General features: G+C 38.5%; 1 protein-coding gene across 2 annotated transcripts in view; it reads left to right on the top strand.

The window, feature by feature from the left end:
* The window catches only part of LOC150077833 (oxidation resistance protein 1A-like), a 374929-nt gene that overhangs the window by 289335 nt on the left and 68403 nt on the right, over nucleotides 1–17191 (top strand). For both annotated transcript variants that reach the window (XM_090384259.1, XM_090384258.1), the window contains exons 8-9: nucleotides 3441–3631; nucleotides 16140–16972. In XM_090384259.1, the coding sequence (XP_090240385.1) occupies nucleotides 3441–3631; nucleotides 16140–16972 (1024 nt within the window). The remainder of the gene's footprint in view (nucleotides 1–3440; nucleotides 3632–16139; nucleotides 16973–17191) is intronic.

The raw sequence follows: 17191 nt of genomic DNA, 5'->3' as shown, positions 1-17191 counted from the left end.
TGTTTGGAAACAGGGAAATTCCCTGCAGCATGGAAAACTGCAAACACCAAGCTAATTCTGAAAAATCCTACTAAGAACCCAGAATATCCATCATCATACAGACCCATCGCTCTGCTCTCAGTAGTCAGTAAATTGTACGAGAGGCTACTCCACATGCGGATACAGAACCACTACGAAAGGGCAGGCCTGGCAGCTAAAAATCAGTTTGGCTTTAAGCCAGGATCCTCTACGGTGGATGCCCTTGGAGATCTGCTTAGGAAAGCACAAGAGTGCAGGAAAAAATATCTATTGGTCATTTCAGTCGATTTTGCCGGGGCGTTCGACTCACTTTGGTGGCCGAGCGTCCTGAACAGACTGAGAGAAGCTGCAGTACCAATCAACTTATACAAAGCAATGGAAGACTACCTTTCAGGCAGAAGAGTGGAAATAAATACAAATTATCAAAAAATCACAAGAAACATACATAGGGGATGTCCGCAGGGGTCTGTCTTGGGTCCTCTCATTTGGAACATGGTCTTGGACGATTTCCTGTGCCAGGACTTGGGGCTGGCTGAGGCCCAGGCCTTTGCGGACGATCTCATTGTTACTATTGAGGCAGATTCCAGAGTCCAACTGGAAAACATCGGCAATCAGGCAATGCAGAAATTACAATACTGGGCCACAAAAAACCAGCTAAAAATTGCACCGACGAAAACCATATCCATCTTGCTGAAAGGAACTCTTCAGGTACAGCATCCGCCCCAAATAAAAATAAATGGCCTGACCATCAAACTCACCAAGCAAATGAAGTACTTAGGAGTTATCTTAGATAATAACCTATCCTTCATACCTCACCTGAAACACATAAGAATGAAAATAAGAAGATACTCAGCCCTAGTGGCTAGGATTACGAGGAAGGATTGGGGACTGAAAAAACGAACCCTATTGCTATATTATAAGTCAACCTTCATCCCAGCAATAATCTACGCAGCTGCAGTATGGTACACCAAAACATCACTGGTAACCAACAAGAAAATCCTGGATATGACACATAGGACCATCCTATTGACAACCACACGAGCTTGCCGCACGGTAAGCACACCTGCACTGCAGGTGCTTGCTGGCGCGCTACCCCTGGATTTAGAAGCTGTGAAAGCAGGACTGCTCTACTTGCACTCAAAGGGAGTGGCCGCAAATCATCAGGACTTCACAATCAACCCAGCAAGCAGTCAAAAAACGGAAAGAGCCCGACTACAGACCTACCTCCTTCAGGAGTGGCAGCAAAGATGGACAGAGACGACAAAGGGCGAGATCACTCGTAAATTCTTTCCAGAACTGAACAAAATATACCCAAGGCAACCGGGTTGGTTCTTCCCGGGCTTGCACCTGACCTCGTTACTCACAGGACATGGACCCTTCAACCAGAAACTGTTCAGCTTCTGCCTCGTCGATGACCCAAATTGCACGTGCGGGGAGGTCGAAAGCTGGGACCACCTGCTTTACGACTGCCCACAATACGAAGACCTCAGATGCACCCTCATCACGAAAATCCATTACCTCCCCAAAGGACTTGAACATCACTTCATTGACACGGAAGAGGAGTACCGAGCGTTCTCCCAGTATGCACAGGACCTCTTCACAAGGAGAAGGGTGTTAATTGCCATACATCGAGACTGATAGTACAGTAACATAAATCGCATAAGACAGAGACAATTCCTGGAAAAGAAAACTGTGGAAGAAAAGAAAATGAATGGAAAAGAAAGGAATAAAGAAAAGAAGGAAAAAAAGAAGAAGAAAAGAGAATCAACGGAGGAGAAAAAAAAAAAAAAAAAAGGGGGACAGGGATTGCCTCATGAGTGTCCCAATCTGAATCAAGTGGACAAGAATAGAGACAACAAACTGCAGCTTAGCTCCCAAAGCCTCACGGCAGCCTGAAGAGGGCACCCTAGCCCCCTTCACCTTTAAACCCTACTCCCCTGGGGAGACGATTCTCTCGTCGCCCCCCCTCATTTCCACTCTGGTGGGGCATGGGCATGCCACACTAAACTTGGGGCTGTCTTCCCTATTGGCTCCATATTTCTGTCTTTCTCCCCCCAGTCTTCAGCCTTCCCCCCCTCTCTATCTTCACGCTAGCGAAGTCCCACACACCTAAATTTAAATACATCCAAAATATCTTCACCCACGTTCTGGCCCAACTCAAGCGACGTCAACCCCACGATTGACGTTGGTATGTGTATGCACGTTGTGTGTACATATGTGCATGTGTGTATATATGTACTTGTATGTACACATATATGCACCCAACTCAAGTGACGTCAACCCCACGATTAACGTTGGCACATGTATGCACGTTGTGTGTGCATATATGTGCTTGTATACATGCATATATGCATGCAATATAAATACATTTTTTTTTTTTTTCTTATCATTTTATTTATTTATCCTTTTATTATTATTTTATTTCTTTATTTATTTTATTTTTTATTTTTATTTTATTTTATTTATTTTTTTTTTTTTTTTAGGTCCTAGCCACTGAAATCTCAGGAAATTAGGTGGCAGGACCTGCCAGAGTAACTTAAGTCTACTGGGTTCCTGGTCTGCCTCCACGGGGCAAAGGTGGGGCAACGTTGGGCCTCAGCAGGGGTCCAGCGGCTAAACGACCAGATGAACAACGGTACACGGCACTACACATATACAATATCCATACACTTTTAAATCTCTGGCATTTCCAGTGAACTGGTACACCCACAATGAAAACTACGCGGAGATGGGGGAAACCCCTGGTGCCGTCTGACACTAAATACACCTTACACCTTACCTTACACCTTACACCTTGAATAAGTAACTTCTTCTCTCTGTTAAAGGTACAATGCTGTCATCCCCTCCTACCTAGAATATACTTAGATTTCTGACCCAGAACAACTGTAGTAGCATAAACATTATTAATGCATCTTCTGAATTTAATAAACTTACATTTTCCTTCAGTTGTGTAATATTGGCAGTTTCATGTAATATTAAATATTTCATGTAAAATTACCCTTATTTTTCTTAAATCTTTCTGAGATTAGGGGATGGTTACTTGGATGGCTAAATTGTGAAAATGCTAATTCAGGTGCAGAAATGATAAGAGCATGTCAGAATTCTATTCTGGTTTGTTCTGCCTATCAGTATTGCCATGTATTGTGTTAATTGCCTTCTGATCTGTTTCACTGATGAGTGTTCAGTTTCCCATTTGGAGCCCTATACTAATCTGAAAATATCTAAAGCATTTTATTGCTTATAAAATGTGTTTAAAAATTGCATAGAGCGTAATTACTTTTATTGTATGATTATAACTTGGAAATGACAAGTTGTTGATTTGCAGAAACACTTACAGACATTTTTATTTGTATAAACTCTAGCAAAAAGTTTTTATTTTATTCAGTAATATCAGCCACATGAAATATTCTTGTCTATTTCAGGGGATTGTAAATGGGGTTCTTCTTGTTACTCCTAATGCTGTAATGTTTGATCCAAATGTATCTGACCCTTTGGTACTAGAACATGGAGCTGAAAATTATACAGTTATTGCTCCCATGGAAATGGTGATGAGGGCAGCAATTTATCATGATATTGCACACATGAAAGTGAGACATATTCCAGAAGAAGAATTGTGAGTTAATGAATAGTTTGAATCAATTTTTAAAGTATTTTAATGTTTACATATACAAAATGCATACTTTAATTTATTTTGCTCAAGAAATATCTGCAAAATTATCTTGTAAAATTAACTTTATTTTGTTTTTCAACTCTTAAAGTAATTATAATATTTGTTCTAAACTTATGTTACCTATGTTCAGTAGTTTAGAGGTTAAACCTCTAGGATAGCTAAATGAAAAATGGATATAGATCAAATCATAAATAAATTTTTTAGAATTGGCAAATAGTACCTTTTTTTTTTTAAATAAAGGTGATTTGTATGGTATATCATATAAACATTAAAACTGGTAATAGTAACAAAAGCAAGGGAGAGTATTTATTGTACTAGAAACAATTTGAGGTAGATGTATATAATGAGTGCAACTATTTTAAATAAGTCCAAAATTACAGTAGGTACTAAACTTTTACCAGTTCTGTGTTTACTTTATGGTTTAAGCCAGTGATGAGCTGAACTTTGCTTGCACAAGACAGTTAAATTTCTGAGAATTTGTAGACTGGTTAAATTTTTAGAAAATATGAAAATTATTTTTTGCTTTGTGCAAAATATTTTTAAAGACATATAGCATTCAGTTACTGAAGTCTCTTGAAAAACTTACAACCATCACTAATGCCACCACAGTTCACTTATCTCTATCTGCAGAGATAAGGCAACAGAGAAGTCAATCTCTGCAGGTGAACAGTCTTATCTCAGTTTCTAGCCATTTTCTTGGTGCACAGATATTTGTGACATGTTTTACAGTTTAGTACATGAGAGGTTCTGGATGTTCATTGTTGTAGTTTGTTAGATACTTTATTATTATTTATTTTTTTTTTTTAAATTTCACTTGTGTATGATAGTTTGCTTCCTGTATAAAAATAACTTTATGAAGGTAAAGCAAATATAACTTCTGAACTTAGTGTAAATCCTGGAAAATTCATAGTAAAATTTATTCCAGTTAAGTTTTTCAATTTAATAAAAACTAATTTTTTTTTTTTTAGTAGAAGTAGGGGGAAAAAAAATTAAATGAATTTTGCAATTAGTAAAACACTTGGTTCTCAGTCTGGAATAAATGATTTAATATGCTATTTACAGAGTCTCCTCAAGTGTGAGTTGGGTTGCTTTAAGTGTAGAATTAATTTTGGTAATTTTGTAAATTATTTCAATTTTGTGAAATTAATTTCTACAATAATAATTTGTATATTTGATTCTTGTCTGAAATATTTTCTCTGTTAGATTCTTTCTGTTAACTTCGGTAGCTTAACATTAACTATTTCGAGCCCATCTGATTGTTTCTTTTATCTTCCGTATATTTGGTTGGAGTCAGTTTGCATTTCTTTGGAGCTTGTGCTCCTAACTATGGTATCCTTCAATGGTTCAGTGTTGAAATAACTGGAACTAAAATAAGTGCAACTACAACCTGGTCTCTGTTCTGTTATGTGACAGAAAGGCAAACTGAACATTCAAGATGTTAAGAGGCATCCTTGAACTTGGGAGAGATTCCTTCCTTCGGATTGGAGAAGTGCCAATGTATTGCCAATATATATAAGTGGTTCTAAAAGTGAAATCTGTAATTACAGACCATGGTAGAGAATCTTGGAGGCAATGGTTAAGGGTGCAATCCAGGAACAATTAGATATAAATGGCATTCTGAAGAATATGCAACATGGTTTTGTTAAGGGAAAATCATGTTTAACTTACATGGTAACCTACTTTGACAATTCCATCATGTGCTAGATGGAGGGAACAATTTCAACAGTTTATTTGGCTTCTAGCAAGGCATTTGACCAAGCCCTCATGGGAGTTTACTGTATAAGTTAGAACGAGATTACTAGAAAAACTAAGATGGACCACAGGGTGGCTGTAATGCAGAAGGCAGAGCTTGGATTAATGGATATTCTTCACATTGATGTAACATCAGAAGTGGATTCCTATCTCTCCCCAAAATGTCTTCTTGGACCATTGTTTGATTTTCATAAATCAAAAGAGACAGAGGGCTTGATTTCAAAATTTGCAGACAATGTAAAGTTTGGGCAAGTCATTAATAATTAAGCAGTGCTCCTTGAAGCACTAGTCAAGGATGACTTGAATAGGCTTCAAAAGTGGTTAGAGAGTTTCAGCTGTGTTTTAATGCATCAAAATGCAAATTCTTACATTTGGGAAATAGCAATCCCAAAACAACACTTGGTGGGATTGAATTAAAAACAGAGAGGAGGAAAGATGAGGAAAATATAAAGAGGAAACAGTAGAGATCAGAGACGTAAAATATGGGCAAATATGAAGTTCTCTGCACGGTGTAAACAGACAGCCAAGAAAGCCCGTGGTGTCCTACTGATGATTTATCAAACAATATCCTATAGAGGTAGGTAGGTCATAATCTCACTGTATAAGGCAACTAAGCCCACATTTGAAATACTGTGTTTAAGTATGGAAACTATCTGAAAAAAGAAAATTAAGCTTCTTGATAGAGTCTAAATATGGACAACTCTCATGGTGAGATTGGCAAAAGGGCAACTGTATGAGGAAAGACTGGGCTACAGAGCTTGGCAACTAGCACCTTAGAGAGGAACCTGATTCATAAGGCTCAGAGGGGCTAGTAAAATGAAGGTGGAATTATCACTGTTATAAAGAATTCCAGAAGTAGGGTCCATTAATTAAAAAAAGGAGGAAGGGGTCCAGACTAGATTGTAGGAAGTTTTTTTTTTTTTTTTTTTAGTTGGTGCAACAAAAGCCTATGGCTTTCTTGCACTATATGGCTAATACTATTCTGTTGTTGGATCTTTTCATTTTCTGCTGTTCACACTTCCCTGGTGGTACCCTGAGCTTGATATTCTCCAGCAAAGGGTACACCAGGCCAGAAAACACTTGTAGATAGCAAGGGCAACTTGTCCCCACAATGAGGTTAATGCTCTGAGAGATTCCTATAGGACTCTCAGAAACTCATACACTACTCTCATCAGAACAAAAACAAAAAGAAAGAAATCCTAGCAGATCTTGGTGGGGAAGATGTTCCCCACCAAGATCTGCTAGGATTTCTTTCTGCTAGGCCCTTAGGGTGTAGTTTACAGGATTGTCAGAAACTGCCAAGAAGTAACATGGCCGAAATAAGATTTAGAAATTAAATATAAATTGTAAACAAACTTGTCCTATAAGACACCTGGTATTAATTCCCTTCAGTTAATCTGCTGGAGTCAACTTAAATCATGCTTTTATGGCCTACAGTTAGAATAGAGCAGGCTTCGTGTATCATGAAGCAAAGAGATTGTCATTAGCATTAGTAGAGGCATATGATGCAAGAAAGCAAGCTTATGCAGCATCAGCCAAAAGAAAAAAAACAACTCCCATTTCATCCCTTTGTTTGAAATACCTGTCCAGATGAGCCTTAAATTTAGACTATCAACTTCCACAACAAGGGATGGAAGTCTGTTCCACCAACTAACTGCTGGCTAAAGGCAAATTTTTGCACATCTATCCTACATCCGTCTTTCCTCAATTTGAATTTATACCCTCTCAGGTGATTATTCTGAGCAAGAGGAAGAGTTCCATCAGCATTGAGCATGCTCAAACCATTCATGACTTTATACACCTCTATCAGATTGCCTTGCCAGTGCCTAGTCTCCAGACACTGTAATTTGCAAAACTTAAGCCTTTCTTCGTAAGAGCAACCCTTTGTTCAATTCACTAATTCTTGTTGCCCTTCTCTGTACTCGTTCCAGCAGCTCTACATCCTTCTTGAAATGAGGCCTCCAGACCTGTATACAGTACTCAAGGTGTGGCCTGACTATTGCCTTATACAAGGGAATAATCACCTCCTTATCCCTGTTAGAAAAATTTCTGTATATCATTGACAAGACACCATGAGTTACTCTTGCAGCCTGTCTGCACTTCTCAGAGAACTTCATATCTGCCTGCACAATTACCCCCAGGTTCTTTTCATTCTCTACCACTGTCAGTGTACTACCACAGTTGATACGTTACTCTGGGGTTACTGTTCCCCATATGTAGTACTTTACATTTGTCAATGTTAAAACTTCATTTGCCACTTCTCAGCCCATCTGCTCAACCTTCCCAGATCCTGTTGCAGCAGCAGCATACTGTCAGTAGTGTCCTTAACAACCCTGCCAACCTTTGTATTGTCTGCTAACTTGGACATTAAGCTTGATATACCATCATCAATATCATTTATAAATACAGAAAACAATGGACCAAACACTGAACCCTGAGTGGACTCCACTAATAACATTAGTCCATGATGAGCAGTGTCCATTGATTACCACTCTGTCTTCTCCCCCTCAACCATCCCTTTATTCATAGCAGAAATTTGCCTCCAGTGCCACACTGCTCCAATTTGTGCAGCAGTCTTCCATGTGCAACAGTATCAAAAGCCTTTCTAAGATCCAAATATATAATATCAAAGTTATTCTCATGCATCCAGTTCTTTTGTGACTGCATCATAGTATCCAATCAGGCAAGACTTTCCCTTAACAAAACCTTGCTGTGTCCGAGCTATAACTGAAGTCTTGTCTAGATGATCCTGCAGTGCTTCTTTAACCAGTGCCTCCATTAATTTCCCTGGAACAGAAGTTAAACTCACAGATCTATAATTACTTGTGTCAGCCTTTGATCCTCCTTTGTGAATTGGGGTCACATTTGCACATCTCCAGTCTATGGGTACCTCCCCTGAGTCCAAAGAAGCTCTCATAATTATGGCTAAGGGTTTGCTTACTTCCTTTGCTGCCTCCTTTAATATAACTGGATAGATCCCATCCACCCTGGGTACCTTTCTTGTGTTTATCTTCAACAATTTCTCCTCCACTTTACTCTCAGTTATTACAAGATTCTCTAGCTTACTGCCAGAGTTGAATACACCTCTGGCATTCCCCTTGCTGAATAACCTCTCATGTGTGAATGTCGATGCAAAATATTCATTTAGTTTGTTAGCTACCTGAGCAGGATCATCAAAGTTGACCCATCGATATCAAGTGGACCAATCTGATTCATCCCCTTCCTTCTAGAGTTTACATAAGTAAAGAACTCTTTGCTGTTTTTCTTTGCATCCCTTGCCAAAGATTTCTCGTAATCTGCCTTTGCCTGCCTAACCTCCTTTGTAACTTGGTTACAGATCAACTTGTATCTATCATAGGCTTCTGTGTCACGTGTTAATATATATGTATCCCATGCATTTTTCTTCTCTGTCATATGTCTCATTAGTTCATCTGACATCCATTTTGGCCTAAACCTTGAACAATATTTCTTAGTTGGTATGTAAAGCCTAGTATCTTCCAAGATAAGTTCTTTGTATGCTTCCCATTTTGAATTTGCTGTTGGTAACATCTTCAGTTGGTCCCAGTGTATAGAATTTAAATACAGTCTCAGACCATCATAGTCACCTTTACAAAAGCAATAACCATTCCCTTTACCTCTGATGGTAGTTACCTCTTTGAGTAAATCCCACTTCAGCACACTGTGATCACTGCCACCTAGTAGTTCCTTTATCTGCAGATTCTTAATACATGAAGAATCACTACTGATAATCAGATCAAGAGTATTACTTCCTCTAGTTGCCTCCCGAACATGCTGATGTAGAAAACAATCATCCAATAAATCCACAAAAGCCTTGCTAGTGTGTGAGTGACCAACCCACAAATTCCAGTCAATTTCTGGGAAATTAATCTCCCATTATAAGACTTTCTGATTTACTGGTCCACTATTTCTCTGTACGGTTTTTTATTTTACTCATCAGAGTCATTAGGCCTATAGCACACTCCTATTCTCAATTTTGATCTCCCAATGCTTATGTCACACCAAACTGACTCAACACTGCACTGTCCAGTGATGTTGACGGGCTTCACTTCCTTGGATTTAGTTTCTTAACTAATAGCATAACCCCTCCTCCCTTCCTATCCTGTCTAGCCTTTCTGTACACATTGTACTCCCCAAATTCCAGTTCTGCATTCCTTATATCTGTATGACACCACATATCTGATATCCCAACAATATCTGCCTTTGATGTTTTGAGCAATACCTCAAATTCATCAAATTTACTTACCAAACTCCCAGCATTGGTGTACATGCAAGTATACATACACCTGTTCCTATTCTTAGCTACCCTAAAACAACCCATGTGTTTACTTGTACTGCAATGACTCCCAGCAGTCTCTGAAGTACCCTGCATCTTGTTTTCCGGGCTGCTGCTCATTCCAATAGAAGCAGTGCAAGAATCACTTTCATCTCTGCCAGTGGCTGTTAATCTATTAGTCCTTGTATCCCCCCAGTTTTCCAACCCACCTAACACTACCTCGATAGCATCAGCAAATATTCTTGCACCCTTTCTATTTAAGTGTATCCCATCCCTGTAGAAGCAGTTCTCCTGTTAACAAGTACAGACCAGGGTGAAAAAAATTCTACCCCTTGAGTCTTACACAATCTTTCCAGGGTTGAATCGATCAACAAGGCTTTCATCATGTACTCCCTCCTATTGTGTCTGGGCAGAATTGCAGACACTTTCAAATTCAATCCTAATTCATGGCTTTTTTAAAACAGTGGTATACTGATAAGCCTAGCTTTGCTTAAGCTGTTAAACAACATAGATCAGTAGGCTCTCATGCACATCTAACCAAAATGTATTACATTCTTAATCAAGGAGGTAGTAATTAAGGAATGCAGCATCAGATCATGGAGATAAATGATTTTCTTAAGGTAACTCAGCGTGGTTTTGTATAGCGAAAGTCTTGTTTAACTGCCCTGATAAACTGTTACATATGACAGTGCCACTTATGAGTTGATGCACAGAAAATGATCTTGTTTATTTGGACTTTAGCAATGCCACAAATCAAAACAGTGTATCTGACCCTTTTGGGGAACTAAGTCAAATGTCGTCGAAATAGACATTTGACTTAGTCCAATGTGAGAGATTGCTGTATAAGTTAGTGTGTTGGGATTGCAGGATCCTTTGATTGTGGAATGGCTACATAACAGCAGACAAAAAGAGTTATACTCATATGTAATGGTTTCAGAGTGGGTTAGATTTAGAGGTGGCTCCTTCAGAAAAGAATGTTGGACTGATCCTGATTTTTTTATGACATTGAAGAGTACAGGGAATGATATAAATTTTACAAATGTGAGCATTGCAAGAGAGTAGTTAATGAAAAGAGTCATTCTTTCAGGATGGCTTAGGTAGCAGCACTATCTAAGTCATCAGCAGTCCTTCAGGATGACTTAGATAGGTTTCAGGGATGGCTAGGTTAAGTGGCACCATGTTAATTCAACATTAACCACTATATTAATTCAAAGTTTTTTCTTTTCACTTGAAAAATAAAAACCAAAAAACAACTTGCAAGGGATGAATTAAAAATGATAGCAGAAGAAAGGAATTCGGGGATCACAACATGGGCAAACAAGCAATAAGGAGTAATCTATGGTGTTGTCCTGTCAATGATTTATTGAACATTATCTTGGAGATAAGGCAGTGGAAAAATGTGGAGACCACATTTGGAACAGGTCTCCAGTGTGGGACCACATCTGGTGAAATTAGCAAAAGGATTCCTTATCAGGAGAAACTGAATATGTGAGCCAGTGAGTGAATGTGGCAACCGAGGTATTATAGAAGGATCTTATTGAGCTTTAAGATCTGAGAGAGAGAGAGAGAGAGAGAGAGAGAGAGAGAGAGAGCGCGTGCACACGAGCGCAGTAAAATGTGGATGAAAAATTTTTTCATGGTGGCATTAGTTACCTCCTTGGATAGTTGAGGCAGAAAGTTTGGGTATATTCAAAGGTTTGCTGAATCAATATGGTAGGAAGGGAAAAACACATGGAGGTTTTTTTTTTTTTGTGCAGCAAAAGCCTGACTGCCATACAACTGTATGGCCAATGCTAATCATTCTGCTTAGCAACTCCAGATTGAACTGGCTTAGGATAAAGAGGTGGTAATTTTCATGTTGAAAAATTATACTTCACACCAACCAGCAATAGTAAATTTTTACTGCAAACTAAAATACATGCAATAAATAAAACTGGTAAAAACAATGTATTTACAATAAATGATGGTTAAAATGAAGTGATGGTAAAATATGACTAAAATGGAAGTTAAAATAATATTAAAATATAATGGTGATAAAAGCGCTAAAAACTGTAGCTTTCGGAGACGACAGACTTGTTTCTCAACAGTGTGCTTCTATTGTACGACAACATCCTTAAATAGCAGGCCCGTGGCACTTGTCACATGGTTCCACAGGAATATGGTTGGAATTTCCCACCTGCATACTGGAACCGGAAATGGCTCGGGAGCGCACCAATAAAAGCAGATCATCACGTTCAAGAACAACGGCTTCAAGGAGGGGATGCATACGGACACCCCTATCCCTGTTGATGGTGTTACCACTAGCCGCCCCGATGTGCAGGCCCTCAAGCCATTTGCAGTCCCAGAATCCATGAGCCCGGTCAGTGATAACTGCAGCTTCAGGGGAGATCTGGTGCTGCCATTTAAAGTTTTGTCATTAAAGATAGTAAGGACTTTGTAGGTTTTATTAAAGAATAGTCTATAAGTGAAAATGAGATTTTGATTTATTTTGATGTTATTTCGCTGTTCACATGTATTCCTATTAGGTTTGGAGTTCAATGTGTTAGAAGGGATTTGGAAAAGGATGCGGCTTTAAATACCAGGTCTTTGTTAAGTATTAATGATATTTGTGAAGGTGTGGAGTTATGCCTGTCCAGTACCACCTTGGTCTTCCAGGACGTTATGTATAGGCAGGTTCATGGCATGGCCATGGGTTCCCACATTAGTGCTATTGTGGCTAATTTAGCCATGGAAGAATTAGAAGTTAGGATCTTTGATGGTTTGGAATTTCCCATACGTAAATGGAAAAGATACGTGGATGATACTTTTACCATCATACAGAAGGGGAAGGAAGGTCAAACTCTTAATGTGCTTAACAGCTTCTCCCCTTTCATTCAATTTACCTCAGAGGTGGAGGCAGAAGAATCCCTCCCATTTCTTGATGTGCTGGTGATCAGAGAAGGTTGTAGGCTTAAGACTAATGTTTTCAGGAAACCCATGTGCCGGGGACAATATATCCATTATAGCTCGGCACAAACCAGCCAAAACAACAACAATGTAGTTAAGGCCCTAATAGATAGGGTTCGGTCCCACTGCAGTATCCCCAAGGATAAAGAGAAATTATTAGTCACAGCAGACCTCAAGAAATGTGGTTATCCCCAGAGGATTTTGGATAAATTCATTAGAGGGGTAGAGTCCACGCATAGTGAGTCGCCCGCCCCTGTGATCGCTGCATACATTCCTTGCTATCCTGGCCTTACTGAACGCATCGCACGTACAGTCCGTGGGTGCCAGATATGCTGTGTGCAGCTTCCGGGATGGAGGTTGCACACAGTGATATCACAAGTTAAAGAACCCATATCAAAAGAAGTTAGCGGTGGGGTGGTATATGAAATTAAGTGCCCAGATTGTGGGGTTTGTTATGTTCGTGAGACGGGGGTGACGACTAAAAGAATGTCTGGGTAAGCACACGAGTGCTATAAGAATGGCAAATTATGCGAAGTCTGCTGTGGCGGAGCATTTTTGTGAGAAACAGCACCAGATCTCCCCTGAAGCTGTGGTCATCACTGACTGGGCTCATGGGTTTTGGGACTGTAAATGGCTTGAGAGCCTGCGCATCGAGGCAGCTAGTGGTAACGCCATCAACAAGGATAGGGGTGTCTGTATGCATCCCCTCCTTGAAGCCACCATTCTTGAACATGATGATCGGTTTTTATTGGCGCGCTCCCGAGCCATTTCTGGTTCCAGTACGCAGGTGGGAAATTCCAACCATATTCCTGTGGAACCATGTGACGAGTGCCTGTGGGCCTGCTATTTAAGGATGTTGTCGTACAACAGAAGCACACTGTTGAAAAAAAAGTGTCATCTCTGAAAGCTATAGTTTTATTTTAATATTATTTTAACTTCCATTTTAGTCATATTTTACCATCATTTCATTTTATTTTAACCGTCATTTATTGTAAATACATCTGTTTTTACCAGTTTTATTTATTGCATGTATTTTAGTTTGCAGTAAAAATTTAGAATTGCTGGTTGGTGTGAAGTATAATTTTTCAACATTAATTTTCCCAACCTCGTAGGCCTGTTTGGAGACATTTGTAATTTTCAACAAGGCCAATAGTTTGTAGCATGTTATCACTACAAAAAAAAAGTGGGAGGGGGTAAATTGTTCAATGACACTAGGGCCAACTGCAGCCAGTCTGCCCCTGGCCTGTTCGTCTTTCTGACACACAACAGAACTGAGACCAAATTGCAGTCACACTTATTTTAGTTCCACTTATTTCAACACTGAACCATTGAAAGTTATCACAGTTAGGAGCACACAGACCAAAGCAAACTGACTCCAACCAAATATACAAAAGATAAGATACAATCAGATGGGCTTGAAATAGTTGCTGAAGATGTAGCCATTGGCAAACAGTACTTCCTCAAAAAAGAATAACAGAAAATTGGCAGCCACAGTTCTTCACATGGAAACAGTAATCTAACTCAATGCACATCTTATAATAAAATTGACAAACTTTTTGCATTAACTCAGACATATTTGACCTATTGGTAGAATATGACCTAATCTGCCTCTTCATGCAGCAAACTTATCTTAAGCACCATATCAGTGTCCCACTTAATCATTATATTGAAATGATTGAGACAGGCAACTCAACGCATGGTAGTGAATCTTTAAATTTCCCACATTCCTGTAAAATTCATTCCTCCACGAACTGACCTTAGATCAGTGGCCATTAATGGCTTAACTTTAACAACAGCCTCTGTATATTTCCTCACAGTATTGTTCCATATGAATGACAATTGTGTGCAAATTGGAGCAGTGTGGCATTGAGGACAAGTTACTGCCATGGATAAAATTATGGCTGAGTGGAAGGAGACTGTGGTTATTAATACCCACTGCTCTTCATGGATTGATGTTATGGGCAGAACCTGCAGAGTTTGGTGTTGGGTCTCTTACCATTTTCAATATTTATATAATGATATTGATGTAGGCTTATCAGTTTTAATTTCTAAGTTTGGCTGTTGATACAGAGGTGGGTAGAGGGTTAATGACAGTAATCAGGATATGCTACTTCGACAAGATCCAGATAAATTAGGCAGTTTGGATGAAAAAATAGCAATTTAGATTTAATATTGATAAATGCAAGTATTACATTTGTAGATTTTTCGTAAGTGATCAAGATTTTGTAATCTAGAAGTAGTTGCAGATTTTGACCTAGTTAAGTCTAGGGCAAAAGCCTCAAGCTATGTACAGAAAGAGGCATATTCCCAAAATATGTCTGAGTTTATAATGGGGTGTCTTAGACTGAATATTGTAACAATCATGATATTAAAAGAATACTTTGTTCTTAATTTTATATTTAATAGTCTGTTTGTTTTACAATTTGGTAGTTAATCATGCAAATGATATTTGCATGATTAACTACCAAATCTATCAAACTCAAGTGAAAGAGGTCTATGACCTTTTATACTATGACCACAAGTGCCCCAGCATTGGCCTACAAATAAACAGCACTTTTCATAATATATTTCCTTCCATTACTATATTTGTGATGTAGCCTTGCCGTTTATTGGCAATTTTATGATTATTGTAATCTGAGGGTGGCAAAGCATCCCTATTAGTGCAGTATACCAACTAACTTTGACTTAATTACCAAGGTGGGATACCCCAAAAGCTGTGAGGGCTGTGACCCTGCACCACAAGATATGCTGTGAAACCAGATAAATTGTAATCTGGTTCTAGTAAATGCAAACATTTCTCTATATTAATGGTTTTGTGTTGAGTGCATAGTTACAAGTGATGATCCACTTTTTCTGCTTTCATTTGAACCACACTTGCACCATTTTTGAGAAGTACTGTTTATTTCTAGTATAATTCATGGGAGTAGCATTGTAACCTAAAATCCATACATATCTTAAGGACTAAGATTGTTCTTTACTCAAATTTTGTTCGCATTGTCACCTTCCAGATTGCAAATGTGATCTTTACTAATAAGTGCATTTACATAATTAAGGCCCTTAAGTACCATGGGATTTTGGGAGCCCCACTGCCTCAGAATTGTTTATTTGAATGTATATTTCCATTCTTGGGACTCCCAAATATTGTAAGCCTCTAGACACAGGCAGAGACATATGCTCACCTTGACTGACTATCAAGAACCATAGTGCATTAATATGTAAACATTCCACTGAGCCTTGTATTTAATGATGCATTATTGCCAGAGTGGCAGAAGTTTAAAATCAATTCTAAACCATAAATTGTTCAGAACCATACGTTCAAAATTAAAATGCCAAACTTGTATTAGTTAGAGAGTATACTTGTTTCATTCTTGTGTTAATTCAGCCAGTTCTTTAGTTCCTCTGTTTATTGTGAAAACATTTTCATTAGTGAGGATTAAGAAGTAATTTTTTTTTATTTAGGCAAAACATTCCTAAACCAGATATTTACTACGGTAAAACTGCTCGAAAGTCAGAACGTCAGGATTCAAGAATATCAACTGCAGCTGAAGAAACTGTGGAAATAGTGAAATCAAAAGACAATGAAACAGAACAGAAAGTTACAGAAAGGCTTGCAGGTGATACCTTAACACAAACAGATGAAAAAGGTTCAAGTACAGTCGATATAAGTAAGTCATCAATAGCAGCTGAAGGAGGGATTTCAGAAGGAAAGGTTGCTAAAGATCCAGTTAAGGAGTTTGTTTCTCATATTGATAAACTATCTAAGTTTGATAAATCATTTGAAGCTGAACATGACTTCCCAAAAAGGACAAGTGGTGTTGAAGACAATATTCCTACAATGGAAAAATCATTTTCTTCTGACTCTCAAGTATGTTCAGAAAAGGCCCACCCTGAAACTAGGAGGGAACGGATGCTTAAACGGCTGTCATATCCGATGGAATCTCTCACTTCTTACACTACATCTTCAATCAGCAAGATCTTGTCTTCCTCTCCTAAAAGTTTTGTGGACTTTTCAAGTGGTTTGTTTGTTCGTAGTTCTGAAGAAGATGCTAAACTCAAGGATGCAAATGTGGTACTTGCACAAGAGCCATCAGAGGTTTCTGAATTAAAAGAAGTAAAAGAGGAGGCTAAACAAGACATTGAAGAAATGCAGAAAACAGTAACTGAAACAACTGCCACAGAAGAAAAAGAAGTGGTGCCTTCTGATTTACAGCAACCACAAGCCACAGAGCCTTCTCTGGTTGGGTATAAAAATATGGTGGAAGAGAAGCCAGATCTGTTTGCTTTCTTAGATAGTAAGTGTTTATTACATAATTTTTTATTATTATTATTTATTGATATCAAACCTTTTCAAAATGAATATATTAACTAGTTAATTTGTTTAACCTTTTATGTCATAACTGTAGATTAATATTTGGAATTGACACTTTTTTAGCAGCCACCACCATTAGCCTGACTTAAGGTATGCCACAGTGTTATTTTATTTTTTAATAGATGTCAGAGCTGCAATGGCT

This window comes from Mastigoproctus giganteus, chromosome 11 (genome assembly GCF_048544385.1).
Source record: "Mastigoproctus giganteus isolate SK-2022 chromosome 11, ASM4854438v1, whole genome shotgun sequence".
Lineage (NCBI taxonomy): Eukaryota > Metazoa > Arthropoda > Arachnida > Uropygi > Thelyphonidae > Mastigoproctus > Mastigoproctus giganteus.
This window is presented reverse-complemented; position numbering and strand designations above follow the sequence as displayed.